Raw genomic sequence first — 22,611 nt, forward strand, 5'->3', positions numbered from 1 at the left:
AGCTGGAGGTGGGGCAGGTGGTTTGGAGATTCCTGCCTTGTGGGCACTTCTCCTTTCCACTCCCCCTCCCGCCCAGGCCTAGCAAAACCCAGCTGGCAGCTCACTCCCTCTCCCCCCTCCCTTTCTGCAGACAGGCATGGAGCTGGGTGGAGGGGGGGAGCTGGGGGAGAGGGGCAGCTCTTTGGGCTCCTGCAGGTAAGTTTGATTCCCCCTCCCCACCCCAATCTCCCAACAGGTGAACGTCTGTTGTGGGGGGGGGGGGGGCTTTAACTTATAGTGCTTTATGTAAAGCGCCATGAGTTAGAGCAGGGACTTGCACGTCTATCAGCACCCTATAGGAAATTCCTCATGTTGGCATTGGAATTGCTGTTGCTTAAGCTGCAGTTTCTTTTGAGTTTTTGTTGGGAGTGGGGATCTCTCTCTTTAGTTTTTTGTGCTCCAAGAGTGAGAATTCTTAACGGATGGTATCTTTAGAGAAGAAAGATGTATTTACCTTGTAATTCTTTCAGAATATTTGCTTGCTCAGCCACCTCCTCTTAGTGTTGTTGGGGGGGGGAGTGGGGAGAGAGAGAGGGTTTCCTCCGAGGCATATTTTTATCTTAAGTTCATCGTCTTGCCTTGTCTTTTTCTTTATGTGAGTTCTGCCTCCCACACAATCAAAGGAAGTGATTGGAACATTCAGAAACCAGCACTTAAACTCAGTGGGGGGTGGCACGTGATGCATGGCTTGTTTTTTACCCTGCTAACACAGCCCTCAAGGGCCAGCAGTCCCCAAAGAGCTTAAGAGAATTCAGCCTGAAGCGTGATAAGGAGCCTAATACTCAGTAATTCTTAAGAATGAGAACATTGCGTAGTCAAACGCAGAACTACGAGGTTTTTTTTCCTTTTCCCATTCTCTTTAAATTCCATCTCTCTCTGAGCTTCTTGAAATGCTGAACAGTAACCATAAAAAACAGTCCAAGGCATACATCAGAGCTCCTCTGACCACAAGTTATAACACAAGTTTAGTGTGAATATATATTTATTTCTTACATTTAAACTGACTTCATAATTGAGGATTTATTGCATACCTTTTATCAGAGTTCTGGTGTTTTCTACAGTTTGTTTAAATATATAGCTATATTTTTCACTTGGATTTAAGTTTATTGAAATAGCTGTGGAAACCTTGTGCATCTGGAATTCAGTTACTGAATCTGCAATTGTTGAAAGCAGTTCTAGCCATAATACCAGTGTGTTGTATAGTACAGTATGTTTTTATCATTCCAAAACCATAGAAGAAAAGAAAAACTTCTCTCTTTTCCCTGGAAGCATTATAAAAAGCATAATTCTTATTAATTTGTTCTTGGATAGCTAATACAGCATATCTATAGAGTTTAAATTCTACTAAATCTATTTCTAAAACAGATATTCAAAATTCTTATTTTTGGCTGCTTATGCAAAATGAGCCATAGTGAGAGAGTGTTTTTTGAGTTGTTGGTTTTTTTTAAATACTATTAAACATTATTTCTGGAGAGATGCCAGATTAGTTTTGTTGCAAGGTTTTTCCCATGTTCAGATAAGTAAATCTAAACCTTGCATTCTTAATTTTTTGACTTGTGCTTTACAGTATTCTCTTCTACATAGCCATAGCCACTGTAAAATTTTAAAGTAACACCTCCTTATATTCTTGTCAGTGATGAATTTGCTTTGTTGATTACTAGAAATAGATTTTGTGCCGGGAAAATCTGACTCCAAGCGTTAAAATTAGACATTAAGACTTCTAGTTCTTAATATCAGTATCAAAAAGGCCATTGATATTTACTGGGTAAGTTAGACAGTCCCTCTTCTCTTAATACCTCCTTATCCAAAAGTCTAGAAAACTAATGGTTTATAAATGTCATGGTGTGGGGGAGAAAATGTGTTTTCTCTAATTGCTCCAAGGTAATTTCACATTTGTGGACTCTGAGGCTGGATGGCAAATTTCCTGGAAAAATGATTTGTCAAGCACTGACTTTTATTTGTACAGTTAAAAACCAGAAGTCATGATGGAAATGGTTTTCCCCATCTTTTCATTAGTTAGGTCCTGATCTACAAAGGTTATCCTGATTCAGGGAGGGCATATCTAAATGCATCCTAAAAGTAAATACCTTCTGCGTTTGACACTGTAGTTTAACTAACTTATTAGAAAATAATCCATGCAGAACAAAAATAATCAGTACAGGGACAGGAAATTATGATCCTATGCAATGTATTTTCTTAATTAAATTAATTTTGGAAATGACTGCAAAAATCTGAGGAAATCTATTTCAGGTTCATATATTTGAATTGTATTTTAATAACTGCTACTTTTAAAAAGGAGGTTTCTTACTATAGATTCATAGATTGTAAGGCTGAAACAGACCTCGGAAGATCATCAGGTCCAGCCCCCTGCACCAGGCAGAAAAATATAGCTTTATTCCAGTTTAAGGAGTCATCAATTGACTATATGTTAGTGCTGTCAGTAAAGGAAAGTCATATATGAGTTATAAAACAATTAGTTGTAAACCAGTCTCTGTAGAACATTTCCTATATGATGGAAGTGTTAGTCACTACCTTTTTTGCTTGGGAGTGTGCCTGATGCAGGATGTTGATGTGGCAAGCCAATAAATCATGTAATATGATTCACATTTAAACATTGCCTGTGGCTTAAGGATAGATAAGTATTGCATAATAACCCATTAGGTACTTTTAAAATATTGAAATCTATTAAAGGTAATATTTTCTCTCATTCTGAGTGAGAACTATAATCTGGATGTTAGCAACTGACAGATTTTTTTTAATTATGAAGTGTTCATTTTTATTAAAAAAATGTCTCCCAGTAACAAGTAAAATGCTGTACTTCAAAATTATTGTTATTGTTTGTTATTATTATTGCAGTGCCTAAAGGTGTTCTTGTACCAGACCAGTGGCTCCCAACCTTTTGGAGTCTGGGTGCTACTCCAAAATGTTTTGAATTTGGCAACAGCCCTGATTGAGAACCACTATTGCACTGCCTCAGCAGTTCTCAGCCAGGCTGCTGCCATGCACTCCTACCTGTATGGGGGTTTTCTGATAAACCTAGAGCAGGCAAGAGCAGAGATGTAAGTAATGAGTTTTGTGCCCTTTGAAAAACTCCTCTGTGCCCCTGGGAGGCAGGAGGAAAGGAAGGTAAGCTTACCTGCCTTAGTTGTCCTTGCACCCAGCTGTTCTGGATGGTCAGTGCACAGGAGTGCTCCGGCCAAGCCTGTCTCCTGAAAGGCAGTGCAGAGGGCCGTGGCTCGAGCATGAGTTCTTGCCACAGCCCTTCCCAGGCTAACCCCACTTGTTTCTCCAAGAAACAGGGATGCAGGACAGTCTCAAAACCTCTGTTTCCAGGAGGAGATTGTGAGGTTGGACTGGTAAGGCCAGGAAAGCAGCAGCCATAGTTGCTTCCTGTCCTGGCTCAACAGAAGTTATGTGAGGAAATTCTTTCTACCTGCCTTCAGTGACATCTCTGGCAGGATCTTGAGAGCCACTGTAACAGACACTGTTCAGACGCATAACAAAAAGACATGCACATAACTGCATATTAATAGTGAGACTTTTTTTTTTTATCTTGCAAAAGATCAAGATGGAAAGGCTGGGCATGATGATAAGATAAATGCATACAAATAGGAAAGCAACTTACACAGTCAATATTACAATATTAAATCAATGTAATTGGCAAAAATGCTTATTAGTCAAGGTTTGTTTAAAAATAAAGTAACTAACTTTGTACATTGTTAAGAATTAATGGGGTTCTTGGTATGTGTAGATTTGGGTTTCTCATTTTCCCAGCAGCAAAGTTTTTATAGTCTAAATAGTCTAATGAAATAATAATGGTGATGAGGATAAACACTTGGTTTTAGTCCTTTCTACAGACTTCTGCCTCAAGCAGACTTGTTACGTCAGAATTCTGCAGAGAATCCTGTTGGCTCTGAGTGTGCCATTTCTGTTACGTTACAAAAATGTAATGAAATGTAATGAGGCAGCTTTCAAAAAAACAACTGGACACCATGTAGGATCCTCAGAAAGTATATAAGTACAAGCTGTTGACTTCCACATTAGTTCTGTAGTTATCTGTTATAAAGAAAAGCTTTCTTTGTAATAATTTTCATGATATTATGTAAGAGATTATGAACATTTTTATTTGTGAGTGCATGTATGAAAATGTATATAATGCAAATAACTAGTGTCTTTTAAGATAAACATGACACAATATTGAGCCATGGAGAATAGACAGCATTATGATGTGGTTTGTTTGATCTCATTAAGTATTCTTTAGTAAACAAAAGTACCATGACTTACTAGTGAGCAGCTTGTGGCTGCAGCTGACATATCTTGCTAACGCTAGCTGTAACTGGTGAGATGACTGATTCAGGCTGATACTTACTCACACCAGAGAACAAATCATTTTGATTTGACCTACAGTGGATTAGTTGGGCAATCAGATTGACATCTGTAGACTTGAAGGTACAGTTCTCTTCCTTGTGGTGACTTTAAAAAACCTTAGTGACCGTATCCAAAAGTCCATTTTGAAATGTGACCTGACATTTCATGTATTTGCTGTTTTGTTCCAACATGTACAACCAAAAAAGATACTAATGCTAACAGTCTGGAAATTAAATGTCTCGTATGCCTGAATACAACTCAGTTAATCAGGGAATCTAAAGAAATCATCGGTGTTTGAGACCAGATGGTTTAGGGATGTTGTTTTTTCTTCTAATAGTACTACGGTGCTACTTTCATTTTCACCATATCCTATCTCACTGACAGAAGAATTTCAATATTCTTTCTTTAATTGCACTTGTGAGTGTGGGAAGCAGAAAATGAAGAGAACAGCCTTAAAGAAATGTTGTGCCATTCTAGCGAATGAGGGATAGACAGCATTTTGTAGCCCAGTTTTCCAGGGGAAAATATTAATTGTTGCTTTCTATTACCACTATAACAGAAAGCAACAATTTGCAAGTTTGCACATTAATGGAAGATAACAATGAAAGTAGGCTTGGTTTTCCTTTCTCCCTCTTCCTGCTTGGGGTGATATATATTGTAGCACAGTGGGAGCTGGAGTCAAATGTTGTGACAAATCCTTCCTGAGGGCACTGCTCTTTTGTTATTGCTTATAACTTTTTATTTTTGAGTATTGGCATTGTTGTTTGCATTGCACAAAATGCTACCATTATTCTAATTTTCATAATACACATGAATCAAACACTCAGTGAACTGAGCGATTAGAAGATAGAGTTATCATGAACAGCTTATATTTTAAAAAGTACTTTTCCCTGGTACTACTTCTTAATCCATATCTGTTAAAGCGTTGTGTGTGGCTGAGTAACTGGAATCCTTACTTACAAATAGAGAACTGAGGTGTGTGGCAAACCTTAGCTGAGACTACACAGTAAACTGGGGGAAGCTGGTTTATTTAAAACTTCTAACCCTATGCTTGCAAAAATGTAAGCAATGCATCTTTGGCAGAGGAAAGTAGATAAAAGTGCACATTGGCACAGATTCTAGGAGTTCAGTGATAGGGAGGAAGTACAACCCACAAGGTAAAAATATGGGCCTTTCCAGTATAAAGGGTAATGTGAAAGAACATTTACAGATCAAAAGAGGAACATACAAGAAGAGGAGTAGTTGGGAGGTTTGTGCTGAAATAGGGTAAGGAGAATAGTTAGAAAACTACAGTGAAAAACAGTAAAATTATATTGAGTCAAATTAGAGAAATAAAAATTTGAGAGAGAAGGAAACAAGTTGCCAGTGATAGCACTCTTAAAAATGGGGGTAGCGTAAGTGGATTAGTGTATGAGGAAGCTGATGTTCACAACATTATTTCAGAATGACTGAAAGAAGTACAAAATATGAGAGAACCAGAAACAGCGGGAGTCTTACTTTTCTTTTTCTGACTTGTATGAAACAACAGGAGCAGTAATTTTGATATTGCCTTGACAGCACTGCAGCTCTTGGAAACGGAGTAGGATCAGAAAGCATTTATCAGCTTCCCACGCAAAATAAAGTACTGTGGGGTAGCTGGGACAGATGTATAATGCCACAACAAACCTAGTTTGACAGTGCCAAGAGGCAGAAAAGGCTTGGCATGGGGAATTCAGTACGTGTTTTTTTTTTTGCCAGAACATACAGTATAGAAAACCTGATAGAAAGAAGTGTGTTCAATTAAAGCATTCTAACCTGCGTGTCTGTTTTTCTTCCATAAACATCAAAATGATAAGTCTTTCTGAGCAGTCAGGATGGGAACAAATGTAAATGTGGCTCCCAAGCAGGTGTTAAAAAGAGTTTGTAATTTATTATCAGGATTCTGTACCCTTGATAAAGCATCATTGAGAATACAGATAACACACAAAAGGAGAAAATGCAAGGTAAACTGTGAGGGGAGGAAGTGCCTCTTTGTCATTTTGGATACGTTGATGTAACTGGCACAAAATGTTTGAGGTAAATTAGAAGAAGGATGCATAAACCAGCACAGGGTGTTTCACATGCAATTTTAATCTCTTTCTTTCTCTCTCTCTCTCTCTCTCTCTGTCTCTCTCTCATGTGGGTGGTGTTTTACCATTTAAAAAACTAATTGATGTCTTTTTGGTAATTGCCCAGCTTTTAAAAAAAGGTGGGGGTGAGAGGGGTACTGTCAGTCAGTAGTGAAAGCTTATTGTTTCCTTTTCTCTGTGGTCACCCAACATTTCTGAATATATCATTTGGAAGAACGGCCCCATAATTATTTTTTAAGAAAATAAAAAATAAGGCTCTAAATATTTGAAGTCTGTAGTAGTGCCAAAGTGGGACATCAGCTTGATACAGGATCAAGATACATATTTATTTGTTACATATATTTTTCCTGCTCTGCAGGAAAATATGATTAACCTGAATTTTGCCGAAAAACTTAAATAAAAGTAACCTACTGTTGTAATGCCAGCTGTTTAGATGGGCAGTGCTGGGAAATGAGTAATTGCTGAAACATACTCAATATTCTTTAAGTCTGAAAACATTATTGTCAAATAGAGTAACTAAATTCTTCACAGCCCACCTGTTTTCAAACTGGCCAGTGTGACCTGTCCATTGACAAAATGTCCCTACAGGCAGTTGCAGAAGAATCAAACGGAAAAAAATTTAGTCTAAAAAAACCCAGCAGTAGCTTTGTCTTACAGATTGCTTTAGTTGGCAAAATAAGTTAAAGATAACTGCACACAAAAGTGCAGTTATTTTAACTTTCGTGAAGGCTGCTCATTTTGCATACAGTATTCATAATCTACGTGTCTGTAAAATCTGAGTTTTTGAATACAGTACTACTGATGACTGTCAGAGTTGGAAATAAAATTGCTGAGAATCTGTCTGCACACATTAGAGTACATGTGTACTCTGAGGACATCTGAATCTTGGATTTTAAATGAATCCTTTTGCCCAACCTGAATGGCAGTGTCTAATCCTAGTTGCCTTACCATTAAAAATAAAAGTTTAAAAGATTCAGAGAAGTCACGTAATATTAATTAGAGAGAATGGCATTTGATGGGATGTATGTTGTGTAATATAGGAAAAGTTCAAGGACTATAACTGGAGGTGTTCAAAATTAACAGTACCAAACTATGCATGTTAAGAAGCTACTTCAGGGCTAGTATGTGGGGAGGTAAGATAACCAAACTGGGCTTCCCATAATCTCAGACTTCATCCCAAAACTGTATGTTACTTTTTTCCTTGGACACAAAAAAACCCCCAAACCCTAGTGAATCAAGTTTAAAAAAATAGATGTTGTAAAATGTGTAATTTAGATTGCAGAGTCAGGTATTCACAGTAGAAAACACCAGATTTTACTAATCCTAATTTGGTTTCTTTTGTCAGTTTACATCATAATACAATGTGTACTGATGGCATTACTTTTTTTTCTGCTAGATCCCCACTTCATTCAGTGCAGAAGTTGGCAAATTAAGGCATATATGCAATGGAAAAACTAGCAACTTCTAGCATTTGAGTGTTTGTCTTGCAATCCAAGTAACTTTTTTTACTGTTCCTTTCTAATATAATTAGGTAAAATTGATAATAGAAGAGGGCTGTTTAGAGGGCTACTCTAAATATTTATTTCATAGAATATTGGTGGCATAAAAAGCTTTTGATTCTGGTAAGAACAAAACTTTTTTTTCTTAAAAAGCTGGTGGGTTTCTAGATTTGAGATGAGAGAGATTATTTTTGTTATCATTGTTCCCGAAAAAGGTTTAACAAATTGAGCAGGGTGTATTTTAATGTTATTACCTTATGGCTGCTTGTAGATGGCAAAAAAAAACACATTTTGCCAGAAGAAACAGTGCATTAGTTCCACCTGGCTCTGCAGCATCTGTAAAGATCAAGTGCTTCAGCGGGGCTTTTTGGCACTGAGATAAAGCTGATTCAATCAGCTATTAGATAAAAGTGCCAAAAAAAGCCCCACTAAAGCACCTGATCTTTACAGACTTCGAGCAAGCCGGGTTGAAGTAACGTGCTGCCTCTTCTGGGCATTCGCTGGGCTCAGCTGAGTTTAAAATGAAGCGCCGTTTTGTTTTGGTTTTTTAATGTCTTCAAGCACTCTATATGACAGCGTTACATGATAACATTACAGGGTGTCAATATTTTCTTAACAGAGAATGAAAAAAAAACAACAACAACAAAGGATTTCTCACACCCCTCCTTCCCAGTTGTTTGTGTTGATTCAATACAGATTTGTTTTTATAAAATCCATGTGTATAGATAAAAAGCTGCGCTCCTAAAAACATAAACAGCGGCATCCCTTTATTGTGGGGGGAAGAGGGGTCATCTGTTTTCTCTTCTTGGTAAAAAATGCTGTTTAGAGAATCAAGTATATAAAATAGGTCATGGGACTTTGGGTTTTTTGGCAGGGGGTGTGTTCTGGCTGGGTCAGTCTGTGGCCTTCACATAAGTAATTAGTTACATACTTGCACTCCCTGAACTATGGACTATGGGCAGAGTAGACAAGAATTTAAAGTTCAAAGCTCAATGAGCCAAACTGATATTATGTCACATAGCTCCTGACAGCAAAGGGAGATGGGAGGAGGAACTTAAAAATCTCTCTTGTAACTGAAATATTTTTGTCTCCACCTCTGACAGTAACCTCCACCTCTGTTTCTTACCTTTTTCTGCACCCTGCCAGATAAACAAGTATACCACAATCCTTTAGGTTAGCAAAAGAAAAACTAGACTAGGATTTGTTGTCTGGTGTGTGTGTGTGTGTGTGTGTGTGCGTGCGCGCGCGCACACACACACTCTCTCTCTCTCTCTCTCTCTTATTAATAACTAGGTCTTGAGTGTTAAAGTGACAGTATTTGAGATCCAAAAGGTGTTAAGAGAAATAACATAAAGTGTGAATGTTCCCTTCTTTCCACATAACACTTACAGGTCTGCAGTGGCAGGCTTCAAGATTGCAGAATTATCTGTGAAGCAAGCACCATCTTGGTTGTGTCTGCCCTGCCTCAGTGACCAGTCCTAGAGAGGACAGGCTAATGCACATCAGACCCAGAAGCTTGTGCCCCGGTTTCATCCCTGGTGGTCACTGAGGCCTAATGACAAACTTCTGTGCTTATCAGTTTAGGTACATGGAGCATAGTTGGCTCCATCCTGGCCAAGGACACTTTCTTGCCCTGGTATGGACAAACATTGTGTCTGGAGAGGAGTCTTTCAGAAGGGTGGAAGGGAGTTGCTCTGGGTGGGGTTAAGATTGAGAGGAAGCAGTGAGAGTTTTCTGTTTCCTGACTAAACTTCTCTGGAGTCATTTTTTCTGCATTTTATTCCTTTCCCCTTAGTGGTACCTAACCAATTGGCAGAATACTTTTCCAGCATCAGCCTCTGAAATATGCCCCACCAGTTGAGAAGACCTGTTTTACAGAGTCAGTTAAAAATGTACTGTCCAGCAAACAACATGAAATAGGAAACGGTCCTAATTGTGTGCTTGGATATAATAATGCTTTATCTTAATTTCATAAAGCTTTTAACTAGTTCAGAAGCCTCTTGCCAAACTTGCTTCTTTTAAACAGTATAATGAACTACTGTCTAGTAAATGATTACAAGAGTTCTTGAAAAACCTAAATTCAGAGAATAGTAGTACTTCTGAAAGATAACAGTTTGAAACAGCTGGAAAATTATATGTCAAGGAGGCTTTCTATGAATTTTCAGAAGACAACAGGGGCCTGAGTCACACACCAACCTATTTATATACTGCTATGAGGAGAGAGATAAAAGCTGATACTTCTTATGATAAGTTAGGCAGAGATGTTATCGTTTGCATAGGCAAAATTGTAGATTAGAAATACAGATGTTGAACACTTCTAAAAAAAAAAAAAAAAAAATCACAGCCCCCCCCCGCAAAAAACAAACAAACTAAACTTAATGATTTGCTGCTTTAATCCATTGAATAAGATGACCTTTCCACTGTTTGCCTTATTTTACTAAGCTTGATTATATTAAAAACTGGTAAGGGAAGGTTATGTTGTTGCATAATGCATCAGTAGCATGAATTAAACCTTGAGGCTAAGTACAGACCATCAAAAAAGCCCAAGGCTGAATAAATTCTATCTTTGTAGGCTACTTGAAGCTGGGTAGGTTGAACCAATAAACGAGTGAGCAGACATTCACTTTTGAGGTCTGAAGTGCTGTCAGTTGGCTCGCAACCAGATGACCTCTCTTCATTTCAGTCTCCACACATCCTAGAGTGATATGATGCTATGAACTGTATTTTATATTTGGTATGAAATTGAGTGCACAGCTTGTCATAAAGGAAGTGTTGTTGAATATCTACACAGTGAAAAAAAGATGGAAAGTTTTACTAATATTTCAAGGTTCACTTCTAAAAAAAATAGCAATTTGGCAGTGTAAAGGTGCTCAACCCCATGAGGGCTTGGATCCACATGCAGCTGGTCAGTGGATAATTGTCTGTGTGACTGGGAAGCTGGAGGCCAGCTGGAAGTGATGATGACCAGATAACAAGGGTGGAGACAGAAAGGGGGTTAAGTCCTCCAAGAGAGTACTGAGAGAGCAGGTTGCTATGCTGGGGAGAAGCCAGAGATATGCTTTCTCTCTGGAAAGAAAAGAAGGTTTCTTCTGTTGTGAATTCAAGGCTGTACTGATGAAAAAAAATTGGCCCGAGAAAGTTTTAGGAAGAGAGCTGACTTGCATGTCTGAAGGCAGCAGAGTAAGTGACCTGTTGACAGGCAGGTTTCTGTTTCTTAGAAACTTTCAATTTTGATATATGAATTTTAAAATCATTACAGTTTTAAACCTGTTTATATGGATTTTTGGAAAAGATGAAAAAATATACTATAGAAATTAACTAATCACAATGGGAGATAGTGATAATCCTTATAATGAATTAACTTTTTGACCTTTTCAAATTCTTGTGACTTTTTCAAAAGTTCTTATCCTATCCAAGTTTGCAGCAGTACACTGAAATCCAGCAAGGACAAAAAAAACCCTTATGCTAGATAAGCGCCTTTCTCTTGTTCCATGAAATGCCACTCAAATAAAGAAAACAATCATCATTTTCTACTCTTACTTGCAGAAGATTCTAATATCACTCTAGGACGTGTGGAGACTGAAATGAAGAGAGGTCATCTGGTTGTGAGCCAACTGATAGCAGTTCAGACCTCAGTAGCATATCACCAAAAATGTTTGCAAATCCTTGGCTATAATATATAGGCTATTTACAAAAGTCAGTTGGCCTCAGGGGCCTAATGTGGTACACCCATCCTTGTGCAAAACTCCACCTGCCAAATTCCATTGGACTTCTTTTATGTATTTATTTCAAAGTGATAATATTTATTTAGCCATTATTTTAGATACATGTACAGTTAATACTCCCAGATAATTCATATATAACACCACATTTAAATTCTTGTGAAGACAACTAGTCCGTAAAACTTCAGCACTTAGGCTAGGAACAGAAATCACGCACAAACCAGTGTAAGTGATCGAAACTGGTTCAAATCTGTTACACAGCAGAAGTTCAGTGCACATAAACCACTTTCAAAATGGTTGCAACTGGTTTAAAATGAACCTGGATGGATGTAGTATCAGACTTAACTGATTTAAGTTAAATCAGTTTATAGAACTTCTGTCCCAGATCCCCTCCAAATTCAAGGTAACTCTGTCCCCCAGGATCCCAAGATGCTTTGCACCTCCCCTGCAAACCTCCTAGGGTGGGTGGGCTAGCTTTGGCCCAAGCTGTCTGCTCCAGCAGAGCAGGGAGGCATGCTCTAGCACCCCCTGGGTTCTGGCCTGAGCTACGACAGGCATGCAATTGCCTTTCTGGAATCAAAAATGAATGTCTGTTTGCTTGCTTATTGGTTCAATCTATGCAGCTCAGACTAACCTGGGAAGATTGAATCAATTCAGTGTCAGGGTTTTTGACTGGTTGTACTTACCTTACAGAGTCTGAGAGAACAGGTAGGTCTTGCAACCTGTCCTAAAGGTCAAAAACTCTTTCCTGTGTTGAATTAAGGGGAGGAACAAATTCCAGTCAAGAATTCTTCAGTCAGAATATTCCAGCTGCCAGCAGCTTCATTTCTGCTTTAAACCTGGGACCCATTAGTGTCTTACCCTATGTTCACTACTATGGAAATGTAGGGGAGATGAAGAGGTCTTTAGATGCCCAAGTTGGAAATAATCAGGAGTCGTTCTCTGCTCATCCAAGAGCATTGATACTAGAGTAGAGTGTGTATAGGGGAAGGTACTGCCAGGTACTAGACACATTGTTTTTTAACTACTTATTTTGATAACATGGTGAGCTTGTCATCATTGCTTTGTATCTTGATTGTGTGTTTTACATACATCTGTGATGGCAACTGACCCTTAAAGAGAATATTTGCTGTCTCAGCTCCTGATATCCTTTAAATCAAAGACAAAATGCAGATGACCGGTAGAAAATCGATAAACCAAATACCATATTTATTCAATTATAAGACAACCCCCTCCCTGTTATTACAGGCTATATATGGAAAATTTACAAATTTGATATAATTTTCCAGGTATAGAATCTAAATATTGGAGGTATGTCTTGAATCTTTCCCTCCCCTCCACCCCCTTCCTTGCCTCCACAGGAAAGCAGTGACTGGTTGTGGGGGTCAAGTGGCCCTCTTGCCCTTTGCCCCACTCACTCCTTCTCCCTACAGCCTTCTTGCCACCTGTACCCCAGCTCCCCTCAGTCTCTGCCTCTTCCTCCCTCTGTCTCCCCTCCTAAAGTTAGATGCTGCTTGGGATGCTTTTTCCCAGAGCACAGCACATGGAAGCTCAGCCATTGCCTAGCCATGCAGCAGTGTCAGCACTGCTGATTGGCCAATCAGGGAAAGGAATTCAGTACTCCATGTCCAAGAAAGACCCTAGCCCGAGCCAGAGCCAAGCTGGGCCTGACAGTATGGGGGAGGGAGGAGGCAAAAGCTGCACAGTGCAGGGTACAGGGCCAGAGTCAAAGCCACTCCCCTCTACACTTCGTATGCAAATACAGGACAAGGGGCTTTTTCCCCATGCTGATTTTGGGGGAGACGGACCTCATCTTATATTCAAGTAAATACAGTATGTTATTTGTTTCTGCTTCCATTTGCCAAAAGTTATGTCATTTTTGTTGCACTATACCTGGTTTACAATGTACTTTTTGTTGTTGAGCAAAATGTAAAGAAGAATTTAATTAAACAGAAAACCTCACGTGTTTTACTCAGCTCAGCTTTCAAAGCCAGCGGTGCCCAAATTTCCAGCCTTGTAGGCTGAACTAGCAGCACAGGGTTGGTCTACAGGATGGGTCAGATCCCGCACTGGGTTGGCACACACGGTCAGTCTCCAGGTATGATCTAATGTACTGGCCTGACCCTGCATGCCAGATCCAGATGAGCACTTACCTAATACATAAAGCCACATTACCTGGCCTGTGGGTTCCCATGGGTTTGGAAATGTGACAGCAGGAAAGTTGGCAATTAATGCAGTCACCATTCCCCAACTACAAAATTTCCAGACCCCAGGGAAGCACCACAGGCCAAACAGCATGGCTCCACTGGCTAGATCTGGCTCGCAGGCCAGGGGTTGATCCACCACTGTTCTAAAAGTTCACATAGTAAGAAGTATTTGAAACAGTAAATATGTCAAAAAAGTAAATTTTACATTTTAAATTGTTTAGCATTTGATTCTTTGGATGGAGGAAGCCCTCTTGCTTAAATAATTCCATTTCTGGCACTACAAGGTAGAAACTGAATGTGTGTGATTAAACCTGTTTCCAACTTATTTTAATAATTAAATTTTAAAAAAGAGGCAGGTTACAAAGTCTGAGAGATCTTTATTCTTCAGAGAAAACACTATGATTTCATTGTTTGTATTCAAAGTGATTTCTTTATCAATCTCAGATTCGCTTTTTTTTCTGCATCATAGATTATTGAAACAACGTATTTTTAAAAGTTAACATGCTTTTACCCTTTTTTTGGTATTTCATTCAACTCATTCTATTAAAATAGTCATTTTTCATATACCTGAACTTGCTTTATCTTCCATTTTAGCAATTTGCTGAAGCATGTGGGTCATATATGTGATAGGAGAATGCAGCTTCCTGAAAAATAGTTCCCCAAAATTATTTTTAATTATAGAATAATCTTTTTTAAAAATTACTTTATTAACCTGAATTTCATTTCTGAATTGATATGTTCTTCTAATAACGTTCACTTTAGGATCTGAACAAACGTTTGTCGCTGCCTGCAGACATCAGAATACCTGATGGATATCTAGAAAAACTGCAGATAAATAGCCCACCATTTGATCAGCCGATGAGTCGACGCTCTCGTAGAGCATCACTAGTAAGTTTTATCTCATCTTGCCAAATGAACTTCTTCTATTTTAGAAAGTCCCAATTCCATTCACATCTTCACATACTATGCATGTATATTATATGTTTTTCTTACTTCCATTGGATTGAAGGCTTGATCATGCACGTTCTTGAGTATCTTTGACTCTGTATTGAAATTAATAGAAAAGCTCAGCACTATACTGGCTAAAACGATATTTTTCCCTTTCAGTTTCCTTTTTTCTTTCTTTATCTTTCCTTTTTTTTCTTTCTCTCTCTTCTTCCCTCTGTCCGTTTTGTGGACTTTTCTTCCCTTCATTTATTATTAAGGGCATCTATTGAAGTCAGAGACAAAAGTCACATTGGCTTCCATGTTACCAGCTCCAAATGTAAACTCTTCAGACCAGATTGTCTCTGTGCTATGTGTTGTACAGTACCAAGTCTATGATGTTCCTAGATACTATGACACTAATAATATTTTGTACCCAAGTCAGATTAGCCCAAAAGAAATTTGCACTTGGATTCTTTTACCATATCAAGTTTTTGCTGTCTTGCTGTTGTTTTGACATTGGTATTCTAGATATGCGCTTCGCTTTAAGAAAAAAGAAAAAAAGAGGCCTATTTAGGTACTAAAGAATATAAGTTAATACAAATGAAATACCATATAAAATTAGATTGAGTTAATTGTATTTTTAGTTAAAATGTTTTTGTCGGGAGCTGTACATGTCTAATTGTGGTATAAATATGGTAAATCTTACTATTTTCTATTCCACTTGTTATAGTAACCTCCTGTTTTAAGTAATAGGAAATAGACTATTACTTCATTTCACATAGATCATCAAATATAGTAATTTTTAGGGGTGTACGAAATGGGCTGTATTCGATTCGGATTTGGCCCAAATCGGGGACAGTGATTTGATTAGTTGATTTGGATCACTGTCCCCAGTTCAGTTCGGCCAAATCCAAACCTGAAGATTCAATGCTGATTCAGAGAATCAGCAATTCGGCCATAGGCACAGATTTAAATGTTTTTTCTACATACCTCAAGGTAACAGTTGCAGCTCATGAATACTGCGATGCTAGGATGGATGGAGTGTCCCACAGGAGCATGGGGGGGGGCCCTGCGTGCTCGACAGCGAATGCAGAAGTGGACCGGAAGTACTTCTGGTCCACTTCTGGGTCTGCTGCCAAGCGTGCTGGGGAGCCCCCCCACCCGGTGCTCCTGTGGGACACTCCATCCACCTCAGTATCTCAACATTCACAAGCTGCCTAGTACCCTGAGGTATATAGAAAACACATTTGAAGCTGTGTCGATGTCTGAATCGCCAAATCTTTCCAAATCTCTCTCAATCGATTTGGAGGGCTCTGATTCAGTTCAGAGAGATTAAAGGGTCTCCTGATTCGATTCAGAGATTCGGCCCCTGAATCGGGCCAAAACTCTGCCAAATCGAATTGGGGACTGAAGCTTCACACAGCCCTAGTAATTTTGCATTTGTTACTGATCTAATTTCAACTCTTACTGTAGAACCAGATCCAGACAGCCTAATATCAACTCCCTGTGTCAGTTGGCAGGAGTACTTCTTGATGTAAAAACTTAAACTGGACAGCTTTATAAAATCTAACTTCTTGATTTACCCTGACAATATTCTAGTTTCCTAGGTGTCAAATAAATAGGTACTTGTGAAACTATATAAAATATGCATGCTGGGTTGATTTTAATCAGTTGTGCTGTATCTTTGTTTTAACTGTAAATATTGTCTTTCCAAATTAATAATATCCATAACCAAGGCAATGAGTGCAGTAACATAGTTTTCCCCACTAGAGATTAAAGCTCTGTTGTACATTTTACTTATATGCTGCCGGTATTCAGCCAAAAAAAGATCAATCTAAGTATTGATTGCATACAAACTATTGAAAACACTGAGGCACTTTGTTTAAATAAATGGTTGTTTTACTACTTTGTAGATTATTGACCATAATCATTTGAATAGTATGGTATTAGTGACATGCTAGCAATGACCAGTACAGTGCCTTAGGATCTTTGTCTTTTCTGATGTAATAGTGTACTCAAGTAACCTCTCTAGGTTTAGATTATAATATTTAGTTTGATTTTTTTTTCTTTGCATCTGCATACCATACTCATTACATGTAAGTTGTAAAGCTGTCCAGGCTTAGTGCTGTCATCTTTAGAATTAAACTAAGAAAAACAGTGCCCTCTAATGAACAGAGAGCACATTTGGAATGGCATTTCTATTGGAAGGTTTTCTTTGTGTTTTTATTTTGTTTTTGTTGTTTTTTGTTGTTGTTCTTTATTTTAAAGATGTGTTGAGTGCTTGTGAGTCTAACATGAGATATGCCAGCTGTGTTTCGTTTATAGGCATGTAAGTGCTGCATTTTCCCTCCTTTCTGTCAGTCTGCATTGCTTTTTAAAAATGTACAAATAATTTATTTTCAGGAAGTTCAGTATTCTGGGCTTGTGATTGAACGTTTACCTTGCTTGCAGAGTAGTAATTTTTTCAAGGTTTAGTAGAAATTAAAAATTAAATGTTGAAGAGTGGTTACCTTTTAGACTGAATTCTGTCCTCTTTCAAACATAAAACTGAGATTACTGCAAAATGTTAATAGCAATGTATAATAGTTCATTTATTGCTTTGACATGTACTAACAAGTGCAGTGGTTTGTATGCAGTTGTGTAACATCTTGGGCACTTCTAGTGATTCATCAGGTATAAATGGAATTTCCAAACATGTATAGAAGTCCTAAGGTTAGACTTGTATTGCAGCATGTAAACTAATTTTATGAGTGGTAGATAGTGTAGGCACCCTTTGAAAATAAAATGAAAACTGGCTTTGTCTAGTAACTTAAGGAGTTTGACACAGTTTTCTTCAGGGAGTGGTCTTCATGTAAAAAAAAAATATATAATCACAGTTGGTGCCAAAATATGAAAGCAGCAAGTCCTGACTGTTACAGAATATCTGTCCTGGTATAGATGCATCTTTCAGCCTACCAAACAACGGTTGATTTCAGTTAATGTTAGAGAAAAATTGTATTCATCTGAAATGCTCTGCAAGCTTTTGGTTGGAATGTATAGCGGCTTGCTGTCAAACTTTTTCAGAAGCAGTTTAATGTAATATTAAATTGGGTAGCTAATGATGCATGTTAATATATCTTCACAACTGTTAGAACAACTATATTTCCCTGATGCAGTGCTAATTCAGACATGCTTTGCAGAGAATGGAAAAATGGGACAAGGTAAATCAATGTTCCATGGTTCCTCATCCTGCTTATGCCTGACCTCCACTGTAGCAACATTCATGTCCTCTGGACACTGTTGTAAAATAAATGACAAATGTACCCCCAGTTCTGTTTTCTGCACTTGCAAGATTGTTGGCTACTCCGGACTTCGTTCTCAGAATAAATGAGAAGGAAAATATACAGTAAAAATTCTAAAATGAGCCAGCATGTATTCAAACTCCTCACATGGATTCTAGCACCAGGATTTCTGATGAATTATCTTTTCAGAGTGTTTTAGGAATTTTCCAGGGATCCTAGCACAAGTAATTGGGGTTCATTTTTTTTCTGCTGAAACAAAACTGGCGTTCTGAAGATTCACTGTCCTGTGTATAAAAAGAGCCTCCCAAAAATGTAGTTCCTGTACAAACTTAAGAAAAATATGCATTGAGTTTATAAAGGAAACCTATATGCAACCTTAAATGCTGATGTTCAGTGTCTCTGTACTGAATGTAATGTATAATGTTCTTATGATTGAGTGGGCAAATGGAAAACTGAAAATAGGTGCTGAAGCTGGTCTCATCATTCAACACGTGGTGAGGCTATAACACTGTAGGAAAGACCCTTCAGGTAGGAGTACAAAAGGGTAAAAGCACACTGGAAGAAGAAAGTTAAGTCTGACATGGAGAGCCACCTTGATTAGAAATGGAAAAAGCAGCCAAACCTTGAGAGATGGCTTGGTTTGGACTCTTTAGTCTTAGTGTTCTCTTGATTATTTATTAAGTCAAAACCCTGGAAATGGGTATGTTTTGATCCTGTGCAGGCTGCATGCATTGTGCGAAGCTGATTTAAAACAGTAATATAAATGAAAATTACCCTACAGTCACCCCAGATCATTACTTTTAAGTATCAAATGTGTGAGTAGCAGAGGGGGAGAGAAAGAAGGCAGGAGAAAAGCCAAGGGCTCAGGGCCTGCTATAAGCCCAAAAAGAGAAGAACAGATCTTTAAAATGTTTTTGAGAAAAACGGCAGTTAAAGACACTGAGCAAGAAAGAGGTGTAGAACATTCTAATATCACCCCACCATACAGAATATGATGTCAACAGTGATAAAAATTAAAAGAATTGAAACAATTTGGGAGGGGAAGGGTGGTAAGGTATTCTAAATTTTACCTTCTTCAACTTAATATCCAGACCTCCAAAGGGGGGTGATGGGTTGAAAGGCTGAGCTGTAGGATTTGGCGTGGTATGACAAGTCCCCAAAATGATGTGCTAAAATAATTTTTCAAGTTGTGTAACATTTTAAGTTCACTTTATGGTTCAGTGCTTTAAGACTTTCTGCGAAACAAAGTTTTGATTGTTGAATAGGTGAAATGTAAGTGAGATGTCACTCATTATTGTTATGTATTTATTGAATATCATATCTTGCTTTTATTGCAGTCAGAAATTGGATTTGGGAAAATGGAAACTTACATCAAATTGGAAAAACTTGGAGAGGTTTGTATAATTGTCTTTAGGAGTCGCCTATCTATAGCACTGCTGAGAATATACACTTTATTTACTTCAAACTTAAAAATAAAAAAATGACCTTTTAAAAGTTGTCCCTATAAATCCCCACTACATCTATGTCTCTATGAGTAAACTAAATATAAAATAATGTGCAAATTGCTCATACATCCTGTGTGTATTTGTAGATATTTTTTGTGGATGTAGATATTACAAATAAGCAAGGAGAGCATTGGAGCTTGAGCACAACAAAAAAACAGACTCCCTTACAAATTCTTTTTGGACAATTGCTATCAAGATCTGCAGTGTACAGTAATAGATGCTGTCTATGTTCATAGCTGCTGTGAAAAGAAAGAATGGGGAAAATATTGTGTTACTTGATATTGCAATAATTACATCTTTCTCAGATGTAATGTTTCACTCATTTCCAAATGCATCTGGTTTAATTTGCCCCTGTTGTATATTAGATGGCTCTTGTTATATGGTGTAATGTTACGTGTCTCTGGGGAAAATAAGTGTCATCATCAGCACTGGTACAGATGGATGTTATCCCATTTGTATTACTGCCTAGCGCAATGAACAATGCAAGTTGCAGACTATTACCCACGGTTGAAAATGCAGCATAGTTTATATTATGTATCAGTGATTTCAGTGTTCTGCTGAAAAAGAAAACACGGTTATAATAATGCAAGATTATTTTTTAGGGATCTTTGAAACTTACAAACAAATACAAAAAGATGTCAGAAAAAAAGAATTTCTTTTGTGTTCCGTAACTGTTTTCATGTAAGGTTGAGTTGTAGGGTGAAAATATCTTCATTCTGTTAGATGGTCTGTTCTGCACATCTCTAAAAGCAGTCTTAATGTTGGAAGATACCCAAGCTGGCTTTTAAATCAAATGTCGTCTTGACAGGGTAAATTATCCTGCTCCAGCTGCTGGATTACTACCAGTACACAACCTAGTTAATTTAAAACTGCCTTGGGTATTAGTACTCTATACTGAAGTCATTTACATACTCTCAGAATCTTTGAACCTGATTTTCAGAGTTGGAAAAAGAAAAATGTGGCACCAGTTATGAGCCTGTCTGGGTTTTTTTGTTTGTTTGCTTGGTGGGGTTTTTTTTTCTAATTGGACTTTCAGTAAATGGAAAAGTTTCGTGTGTGTTTTCTCCCCCTATTACTACCCAGGGTACTTATGCAACAGTATATAAGGGAAGAAGTAAATTGACAGAGAACTTAGTAGCTCTGAAAGAAATCCGACTGGAACATGAAGAAGGGGCACCATGCACAGCCATCAGAGAAGGTAAGGAAAAGTGCAATACTGTCTTCTCCACAGTGTGCCTTTAATAAGTATAGTTTTGGACATTTACCTGCTTGTATGCAAGGCTTAACTGTGGTATGAGATCTTACATTCTGAAAGGTGGTTCTTTGAATTACAAAAGAATCTAAACAAAAAGCTTGTAAATTTGAATTGTTTAATAATTAATTTACTACTTAGTCTTTTCTGATCCCATTCTTAAGTTCTAATTCTATTTTTTTTCTTTTGCAGTGTCATTATTAAAAGACCTAAAGCATGCAAATATTGTTACATTGCATGATATTGTTCATACAGACAAGTCTTTGACTCTTGTTTTTGAGTATCTGGTAAGTATTAATACAATAATCAAGCTTTATATTTAGTGTATCTATTTAGAAAGTGTTAATTCTTATTGTAGAAACACAAACATAATTCTATACCTTTTCTTAAAAATACAAGACTTAGCAGTCTTGCTGCCATGCTTTTTTCTTTTTCTTTTTTTTGCATATGCTGCATTAAGTCTGGAAAACAAATATTTTCTTAGCCAAAAGTTAATTATATCAAAATATGCAAAATTAGAAACATGGGATTGGAATGGTCTGACTCTAGTCCCTTGTACACACAGGAAACAGTTTATCCAAAGAGTCCTAAGCATTATCCATTCCTGTACCTCATGCAGCAGCATCACAAGGCACATAATGAAAACACATGCAAGCCATCCTATAGCCTGTCAGATAAAGAGGAAGAGAGTCTGGCACATCACCAGTGTCCTGCCACTCCAATGGCAGGGAAGTTATATGGGTAATGTGTGCTCAGATCCCAAGAAGAGAACCAGACTTCACACCCAGGCCTCAAAGCAGCGCCAACCCCTCCTGACAACAATTTACTAATTTGACTTTGGGAGAAAAATTACCTCCACCTCCCCAAATCTGGCAGTCAGTTCCTTTTTGACAGAACAAGATACTCTGCCAGGAGCACCAGCATGCTTACAGTCAAAACTCCCATCCTTCACTGTGGTTGAAATCAAAAAAAGAGAGAGAGAAATCCTTCCAGGCCACTACAGTTGATCAGCAGAAGTCTCTGAAGTGTGGGATTATGTAGGCCCCTCCTAAACAAAAATAGTTCATTTTCAGTTTTAACATGACTATTGTAAATACTTTGTCTACATATCACAGCTGCCTACTATTGATCCAAAAAAACCACCTGTCCAAACATGTTTAATCAAATTCTGAATTGTTTGGCGTTTGATCTTTTTTTTTTTTCAAAGTTGCCCTGTAAGTAATTTAATGCCATCTAATTCAGGAAATGCTCACCTGCATGAAGGACATGAACTGTAGGAAACAGTTGGCTGAGAATATAACAGTTATTCACCAAAGCACTTGTATATGTAATCAAACTCATGACACATGTGCCATTTTAGCTTTTTTCACTCCATATTACAGATATATTTACTGAGCATAATCTAACTATATCTTTGTACTGTGTGTGGAATCGATTCAGGTAATTAAAAAAATTATAAAAACTTGGTAGTTTTCCATGCAACTTGAAAAGGAAACAAACTTCAACCTAATTACAACTTTGGAGGAGGAAAAATAAATTTAAAATGCAATATAATTAATAGAAATAGCTGGGAGTTTTCCATGTTTAGGTATTTAATCTTGTGATAAAATATCTCAAAATTTTCTGCAGAAAGAAGAGTCTTTTTAGGAAAAAAAATCAAACCATAAGATATCTGACAAGATTTTTGTCCATATGCAGATAAA

At 37.7% G+C, this 22,611-nt stretch overlaps 1 protein-coding gene across 1 annotated transcript in view; it reads left to right on the forward strand.

Moving 5' to 3' along the window:
* CDK17 (cyclin dependent kinase 17) overlaps window positions 1–22,611 on the forward strand; it is a 184,850-nt gene that overhangs the window by 142,957 nt on the left and 19,282 nt on the right. The window contains exons 5-8 of the mRNA XM_019515050.1: window positions 14,706–14,831; window positions 19,489–19,545; window positions 20,740–20,854; window positions 21,101–21,195. Coding sequence (XP_019370595.1) covers window positions 14,706–14,831; window positions 19,489–19,545; window positions 20,740–20,854; window positions 21,101–21,195 — 393 coding nt within the window. The remainder of the gene's footprint in view (window positions 1–14,705; window positions 14,832–19,488; window positions 19,546–20,739; window positions 20,855–21,100; window positions 21,196–22,611) is intronic.

Source organism: Gavialis gangeticus, unplaced genomic scaffold, assembly GCF_001723915.1.
Source record: "Gavialis gangeticus isolate Ggan-Ray unplaced genomic scaffold, GavGan_comp1, whole genome shotgun sequence".
Taxonomy (NCBI): Eukaryota; Metazoa; Chordata; order Crocodylia; family Gavialidae; genus Gavialis; species Gavialis gangeticus.